At 40.8% G+C, this 9,114-nt stretch overlaps 1 protein-coding gene across 1 annotated transcript in view; it reads left to right on the forward strand.

Moving 5' to 3' along the window:
- The window catches only part of LOC143288970 (alpha-L-fucosidase-like), a 16,567-nt gene extending 9,371 nt beyond the window's left edge, over window positions 1-7,196 (forward strand). The window contains exons 6-8 of the mRNA XM_076597678.1: window positions 723-855; window positions 1,656-1,826; window positions 5,512-7,196. Coding sequence (XP_076453793.1) covers window positions 723-855; window positions 1,656-1,826; window positions 5,512-5,761 — 554 coding nt within the window. The 3' untranslated portion in view covers window positions 5,762-7,196. The remainder of the gene's footprint in view (window positions 1-722; window positions 856-1,655; window positions 1,827-5,511) is intronic.
- The last annotated feature ends 1,918 nt before the right edge of the window (window positions 7,197-9,114 follow it).

The raw sequence follows: 9,114 nt of genomic DNA on the forward strand, positions 1-9,114 counted from the left end.
TATACTTTGTGACTGTTTTCATTGTTATTTGCATTTCTGATAGCATTAAGTATTCCAAAAAACTGTATTCTACATGCTTTTCTGAACATGCACATATCTGAAATGTTTTTGTAGCATGAAAACTTTCTGAGATATCAGCATTAAAAGTCAGCATGTTATCACTGTGAAATCAGGCCATTCGACACTTGACAAAACTGAATATTTTGCTATTTTGAAGGCACTGTCTCTCTCTAAGCATGTTCTTGAGTAGGCCAGAAAAAATTCAGCATAAACTAGGTATTGGTGGAACCAAGTACAGCAAAGAACAATGTGGTAAGTCTTCATCTTAAAATTTTATGACAGTCTAAAAATAGCAATTTGTTAAATCTGTCAAAACGTGTCATTTTTGCACATTTTTAGACGCTGTTTTCTTAAAAACTACTGGGTATAATGCAATGAAAATTTGCATGTGAACTTAGTTTTTTATGTTCTTTCCAATGGTGTAATTGGTTTTTAGATATGTTGAATTTCAAAATTTAAGTGGTCCTACCTACTTGATTATGTCATGTTGTATTCGTGGATTAAAGCATGCATACATGTTCCACTCGCATGCCTGCATGTGTGTGTGTGTGTGTGTGTGTGTGTGTGTGCATGCTTGCATGAGTGTGTGTGTGTGTGCATACATGTCTGTTGGTGCATGTCTATGCATGCGTGTTTGTGTGTGTGTGTGTGTGCGTGCACAGAGACCCTGCAGAAGTTCAAGTGGGAAGGGGGGCTGACCATCGACGTCAGCTCCTGGGGGTTTGTGAGGAACGCCCCCCTGTCCAGCTACCTGAGCATCGAGGACATCCTCACCAGGCTGATCCAGGTCGTCAGGTGACCCATGTCCTAGTCCTTTTTATTTCTTTGCTGCTGCCCCATCATCTGCACCATCTCAGTGGCGTTACTCCCATGGTGTGTGTGTGTGTGTGCTGTGTCTGACTGATGTGTTATTTGTAAAGTGGTGATTTTTTTTGATTTTTTTTTTTTTAACTGGTTTGAAAGCGCTCTATATCAATGTATTGATTATTATTATCATTATCAGTATTGTCATTGATATTATGATTATCATCAGCAATATCATCATTATCACCATTATCTTGATGATGATGATGATGATGATTAATCTTATCGCCATTTCATCATAATCATCATCATCATCATCATTTTCATATTATCATTATCATTATCATCATCATCATCATCATTATCATTTTCTTTTCTGCCTTCTGTCTGTGCCGACAGTTATTATTATGATTGTGATGATGATAATTATTATTATTACTGTTGTTATTGTCATTGTTGATGTTATCATTATCTTTCCTGCCCTCTGTCTGAGGTGGCAATTACAATGATGATGATGATGATGATGATAATGATTACTGTTGTTGTCATTGTCATCGTTGTTGTTGGTATTATCTTTCCTTCCCTCTGTCTAATGTCTACAGCTGTGGGGGGTTAACCTGCTGGTCGTTGTCATCGTTGTCATCGTAGTTGTTGGTATTATCTTTCCTTCCCTCTGTCTAATGCCGACGGCTGTGGTGGGGTGGGTGGGGTAACCTGCTGGTCGTTGTCATCGTTGTTGTTGTTGTTATTATTATTATTATCTTTCCTGCCCCTCTGTCTAACGCCGACAGCTGTGGCGGTAACCTGCTGCTGAACGTGGGCCCCACCAAGGAAGGGACCATAACTCCCATCTACGAGGAACGACTGCGTCAGATGGGCAGCTGGCTGGCTGTGAACGGGGAGGCCATCTACAAGACGTCGCCATGGAGACGGCAGAACGACACCCTCAACCCTGATGTCTGGTGAGTGGTCACGAGTTTGTCAGTTTCTCAAGGAGGCGTCGCCGCGTTCGGATAGATCCATATACGCTGCACCACATCTGCCAGGCAGATACCTGACCAGTAGTGTAACCTAACACGCTAGCCAGGCGTAGCGTACCTGTCGTTTATTTGATTTATTTATTTATTTATATATTCATTTATTTATTATTATTATTATTATTATTTATTAATTATTATTTTATTTTATTTTATTTTAAATTATATTATTGTTATTTATTTATTTATTTATTTTATTTATTTCTTTTTTGTACGCTCATAGTTAACTTCATCAAGTTTTTGCGCCTTAATATTATTAATAGAAGTAGTTCTTTTTTATGTATATATCTTTTTTTCTTCTTATTTCTTTTTTTTTTTCAAGGCCTGACTGAGCGCGTTCGGTTACGCTGCTGGTCAGGCATCTGCTTGGCAGATGTGGTGGAGCGTATATGGATTTGTCCGAACACAGTGATGCCTCCTTGAGCTACTGAAACTGAAACTGAAACTGTGCACCTGTCAAAGTGGATTTCTTCTATGGCATTTTGCCAGAGGTTCTTTTTCAGTGCGCCAAGTGCGTGCTGCACACAGGGGACCTCGGTTTATCATAACCACATGCAATGACTAGACGCTTGGTTTGATTTTCGGGTCGAACTTGGGATTCAAGATTCAAGATTCAAGATGGTTTATTCAATTAAGGCCATAGCCCCATATGAATAGGGGGTAATAACAGTTTTACATGTGCCATTGCAATTGGTAATATAAACAATACAACGTCATTCACAACAAACTATCAGTGAATCTAAGAAATGAGTGTCACTCTTAATTGCAGTGCTTTATGAACATACATAGCAAAACTACGTATGGTGTTTTCATCGTTAGATGCCATTAATAAACATAACCGAAACAAGCATGGATTTATATAATATTTTGGGGGAATAAATTGGATTCGTAAGTCAGTCAACACAGGGCATTTTAAAATAAAGTGAACTTCATCCTCTCTTGATTCTTTGCACAGTGGGCACAATTGTTCAGAATGACATGTTGCTTTGTAACGATATCTGTGTGTGTTTACTTGAGATTCCAAATCTAAATCTGGTCAATGTAAATCTGAGGGTCGAACTTGGGAGAGAAAGGGTGAGGCAGGGAATAGAACCCTCACCCTCAGAGACACTGGCTCCCTGTCTCACACCGAATAAAGTACAAGATCAGCACTCTATGTTATAGATGCATTCACAAAACTGCCCCTTCCTATCTCTGCGGCTGCCTTCACCTCTACACTCCATCTCGCTCACTATGATCGGCTTCAGATCCACTCTGTTTACGCATACCCAGATTCAAACACTCGACTGTTGGCCGCCGTTCTTTCTCTGTTTCTGGACCTTGCGATTGAAATGAACTTCCTCTTTTGCTTCGTCAAGTCTCCACACTCAGCTCTTTCAAGTCTGGCCTTAAAACCCACCTCTTCCCAAAATAGCCTCCCTTCCCTGCCCCTTCCTTGTCTTTAGTTTCTACAGTTTTAGAGTTATGCATGCGTGTGAATGACTGGTGCGAAAGCACTTTGATTTGTCTCTACACAAGATCCAGCGCTATATAAATACCATTATTATTATTATTATTATTATTATTATTACTGCATTGGCAGGTAAGCATCTTAACCATTCTGCCACTTTCCATCATGATAAGTCATGGTGGAGAGGTGGACAAGCAGCAGTGCAGTCCACTAGGAAGTGAGTGTTCGAGTCCCTGATGCGGACCACGTTTTTTTTTTTTTTTTTTTTTTTTTTTTACCTAACATTTTTTATTCAAAGGTTTACAGATAACAAAATTTATACCTTTTGTGCATTAGAAAGTATAGGGTAAGCCACATAATTAAGTTTTAAGTACTGACAAGCCCACAACAGCAAAACAATACATGTTTAAAGGCATAATTCCAAGGTAGCATTGTATAACTTAATCTTTTACTAAACGTTTATAAAGTGCCCATTTTTCCACAAACTTGTGATATTCCATAGTTATGTTAAAGGCATACTTGTCTACTTCATATGCCTGTTTGAGGTCTTTTTTTGAACATTTGCAGTGTTGGTTTTCCTTTGTTGATTCTACCTTTGTATACGTAGAATTTAACTAAGAATAGAATAATATGAGAAACATTCATCAGTTTTCATTGTGTCATGTCCAAAAAGCACCAGTGTGTCATTCAGGTTACGTCTATCACAATGTAAACACTTTTCTTTTAAATCTCTCACAAACTCCGTCCAGAAATGTTGTACATGGTTACATTCCCATAGATAATGCACAATTGTATCTTTCTTCCTTACAAAAATTACACAACATTATCTGGGAGTATTCCCATCTTCATCAAAACAGAATTTGTCACAAGAATATAATAATTAAGTTTCATCTGAAACCATTTTAACCTTATCTCATGGATTTTTCTTGTATTAAAAAAAAAAAAAGTTATTCCAATCAAGTTTGTTTTCAAGCTTGTTTCAGACCAGGATTTATTACCTCCCATGAGTTAGACCTTGGGTTGTGGTATGGGTGCTAGCCTTTCAAATGTGACCCCCCCCTCCACCCACCCCTTCTCCTCCCTCACGCCCCCCCTCCCCCCCCCAAAAAAAGTTTTAAAAAAAGAAAGGAAAAAATATCTGAGGTCCCATGCGCAGTATGCATTTAATGCACATAAAAGAACCCACGGCAGCAAGAGTTGTTCCTGGAAAACTTCCTTCCAAAAATCCGCTGTTCAGGGATTGTGCCCATCAGAAAGGGAGTTAATTACTTTTAGCGGTGGAAGGCAATACTTGTACGCGTGTCAGTGTATGAGAAAGGGGAAGGTTTGTAAGTTTGTTTGTTCTTCTGTGTGATGTTTGAGTTGCCAGAAGTGATTGATTGATTGATTGTCGGAAGTGGGGAGATGACGGGAATGATAAATGATAAATGCAGTTATTTATCGATGTTTTTCATTCATGGGCTGACTCCCACGTTCACTCGTATGCACACATGGGCTTGAGTGGTGGTCTGGACGCTAGTCATTCGGATGAGACGATAAACCGAGGTCCCGTGTGCAGCATGCATTTAGCGCCCGTAAAAGAACCCATGGCGACAAAAATGTTGTTCCTGGCAAAAATCTGTAGAAAAATCCACTTCGATAGAAAAAACAAATAAAACTACACGCAGGAAAAAATACCAAAAAATGGGTGGCGCTGTAGTGTAGCGACGCGCTCTCCCTGGGGAGAGCAGCCCGAATTTCACACAGAGAAATCTGTTGTGATAAAAAGAAATACAAACAGAGTCAAGAGTAGTAAGGGGAAATCACTCGTACTCTTTCTCTCCCCACCTTTCTTTGTAATGGCGCACACTACACTGCAGAATTAAAACGAGTTTGTTTGAACCAAAGTCTCCTTGTTTCTTGCTTGTGCACGCAGGTAACGTAACAGAGAGGGGAAAGATCCCTGATGTTCTAAAGTTTGATTTCTATCACCCCTTTCAAACCCAGGATATGTTTACTGTTGTTGTCCAGCTTATCATTGCTGCTAATTTTGTAAATAATTGAAATTTGTACGTTTTTTTTTTGTTGTCTTGTGTAAATGCATGTACGACAAAACAGACGTCACCTGTCCACAGGTAACACAGCAGGTAAACGAATCAGACATTACGTACCTGTCCACAGGTACACCACCAGAAAGGACTCCCCGACCACAGTCTACGCCATGGCGCTGAAATGGCCCAGTGGTCAGCTCCTCTTGGGTGCGCCCGCACCCTCCAGCGGTACGGTTGTCACTCTGCTCGGGTACCGCGGTCCCCAGTTCCAATGGAGCAAGTCTGAGGGAGGGGGGATGGTGGTGGAGGTGCCTCCCCTGTCCATCAGTGACGTCCCCTGTTTGTGGGCCTGGGTCTTCAAGCTGACCCAGGTGGCTTGAGTCTCTAATGGTTGTCTCTGTCTGTCTTTCTGTCTCTTTCTCTGTCTGTCTGTATTTCCCCGTCCCACACTCTCCTTCTCCTATCCATATTGACTCACATTCCATTCTGAAATATACACCTTCATTCATGAGTGTATATGAGTGCTTGGTTTCTTTTCTTATATTAATGGACAATTTCTTTGCATCAACACTAGGTGAACAAGTGCCATATTTTCAACAAAAAACAAAAAAACCCAGCTTACAGCATACTGCACTTAAAGCTATACTGTGAATAATAGTATAACACAAAAAGTTACCACTCTTTGCTATTTGTTCATTATTTGATCTCCTGACCTCATTGTTCGTTAATGTCAAGTTGAAAAACCACCGAGGCAAACCATGTGTTTGTTCTGTATTGTCCGTGTGTTCTGTGTGGCTTGTTCAGGGTTAAAGAGGCTATTCCAGTCTTGAATTAAAAAAAAAAAAAAGCTGATTTGTGTTTGCACATTTCTTCTGTCATTGCTGCTGTGTGCACATGTCAAATGATCGGTTTAAGGACAGGCCCGGCGCTTCCTTTTTGGGGGGAAGTGTCTGGGTTTGTTCCAGTGTTCCTTTTATTTACCTGTGTGCTAGCTGAATTGGTTGCGTAAGCAGCTTTGGCTTGAAGTTATGTACCTTGTGTGTGGAGAGAGTTACCACTCTTTGCTATTTGTTAACCTCTTGACTGCGCTGTTGACGTACGGCGTATGTCATGAAATGTCGCTCAGCAATGCTGTATTGACGTGCGCCGTACGTCATGTTACAACGTTCTATGTTTCGAGTCCCGCATTACAGAAAATACAGTCTGCTAACCATTAAATTAGCTCCCCTGATAGCTCTTTATCTCCTGAGTTCCATAAGCTAAAATTATTCATTGGATTGTCATATTTATGGCGAAAGTTTTGCAAGTTTGTACGAAGCTCAAGTTGTGTTTGCAAAGCCATGGCTGAACGCAGACAAACCCCAACACTTGCACTTGTATTGAAAGAATTCTTTCGTGATGCAAACAGTAGAGATGAAGATTGTGGACAGAATGAGACAGAACTGCGTGAAGTTGATGCCGAAGACGCTGATTTTGACAGTGCAGGGGGGTGGGAGGTGGAGTTATTGACGAAACTGAAGACAGACAAGCTCAGCTGATTCAAGATGCAGGTGGGTGTTTTCGAGGTTTGTCAGTTTATTGTTTGCTTTCTGTTTGTTGTAACAATGAATATGACTGCATTGTGTGTGTTTTGAATGTGTTAGCTGTGGTAAGTGGCTTCGTCAGTCACTGATCAGTGTGTGTGAGTGAGAGAGGGTCAGTCACGTGGGTACTGTGTCTGACCATCACAGCCCAGGGGGGCGTGGCTTGCTGGCTGGCTCATTGTTGATGACAGCGTGTGTCGCTCGCCTGCAGCTTTCTGTGTGTTCGTTCCTGAGTGTGTATTGGTTTGTTGTTGTTGTTGTTATTGTTGTTGTGTGTGTGTGGTGTGTGTGTGAGTGAGAGAGAGAGAGAGAGGGGGGGGGGAAGATGTTTATAAAACTGAAATCAGAGAATGATATACAGAACTGTATGCCTAAATTACTTTGTAAATGCAACACTTGTAGAAGTGTGTGTGTGTGTGTGTGTTGTCATTTTGTTTTGTATGAGAAAGAGAGAATGAAGGGGGTGTGGCATACCATGAACCAGTTTCAGTGTGTGTGTGTTTTGGGGGTTTGGGGTGGGGGGTGGGGTAGGTATGTGTGTGTTTGTATTTCAGCTTCTGAAAACAATGCTTCTGAAAACAATCAGAAATAAAATGGTACCATTTCATGATCTTTTTATATGTAAAAACCAAAAACCAAACCCCAAACCCAACAAACTTAGTCTTTTATGCAGTGTGTTTCAGGTATGCAGCATGCTGATGATCATGATGTTCATCCTGGGCCATCTGGAGTTGACAACCTGCCACAAACCTACAGCTGAAGACCAGCAGCAGCAAGACCAAAAGGCAGTAAACAAGCCTCCAGCAATTCTGGATTACAACAAAAACATGGGTGCCATGGACCATCATGACCAACAACTGCATCCCTACAATGTCACAAGGAAAACCCTGAAGTGGTACAAATAGCTGTGTGTGCATTTTCTACAAATTGCCATGCTGAATGCACACATCCTCTACAAAAAAGCAGGCAACAACAGTACACTCCTGGACTTCAGAAGGATGTAATTAGTGCCATGATTTTTGGTGACCAAGACACTGCTAAAGATGACCACGCTGTTTGTCTTGTGTGGACGACACTTCATCCCACCTACCCCACAGAAGGCCTGGCCACAAAGGAGGTGCAGAGTCTGCTGGAAGAAAGGACAAAGAAAGGATGTGGGGTTCTACTGCCCAGACTGCCCCAGCAAACCAGCACTGTGTCTTGAAGACTGTTTCTGCAAGTACCCCACACAGCGTTTTTACTGGCGGTAGATCCTGGGTGAGTACACCCTTTTCATTCTTTGTGTGGACTGTGTTGGAGTCTTATGCACCTGGACACTGTTGCTCAGCCTTGACAGTGTGTGTGGTTGATCACAACAGTCACAAGAAAGACAGGTTGATAACCTGGTTGATATTGTAGCACCTACATGGTGGAATGACAGTCCCAATTTTTTTTATTAATGCATTTTATGGAATTTTTCTGTTAGATTGACTCATTATTTGAACATGTGAGTATCAAAAACAAAATCTTGGTTCATTTTCCTTTCATTTGATATATACTTTTATGCACTTATCTTCAGTACTTTTTGAAATATAAGCAAATTAAAATCATTGGCGTGTTTTTCTTGTTTTTCTGAAAATTTTCTCAGCATACGCCATAGCAAAACGTACTAGCAGTGAAGGGGTTAATCATTTGATCTGGGGAAGTGTCTGGGTTTGTTCCAGTGTTCCTTTTATTTACCTGTGTGCTAGCTGAATTGGTAGTGAAAGCAGCATTGGCTTGAAGTTATGTACCTTGTGTGTGGAGAGAGTTACCACACTTTGCTATTTGTTAATCATGTGATCTCCTGGCCCCATTGTGTGTTAATGTCAAATAGTATAACACATATCACGATATATTGCACTGTCGCACCTCAGCGCGTGATATGTTACACAAATTGCTTGTTTTTTGTGAAATGTTCTGTTCCTGTGAAGCTATTGTGATTCTGCAGTTAAGTAAAATAAAAAATAAAATATTCCCCCAAATTCCTCTTTCAGTCTGCTGTCTGGGTGAAAGTTGTTTTGAATTTAGATCTGTTTCAGTCAATGTGTAGTGAAAGTTCTGAGATATCTTAAACAAATTTGAACAAGCCCAATGATCCCTGCACCCCCCTGCCCCGCACCCCACCACTT

This window comes from Babylonia areolata, chromosome 13 (genome assembly GCF_041734735.1).
Source record: "Babylonia areolata isolate BAREFJ2019XMU chromosome 13, ASM4173473v1, whole genome shotgun sequence".
NCBI classification, from domain to species: Eukaryota; Metazoa; Mollusca; class Gastropoda; order Neogastropoda; family Buccinidae; genus Babylonia; species Babylonia areolata.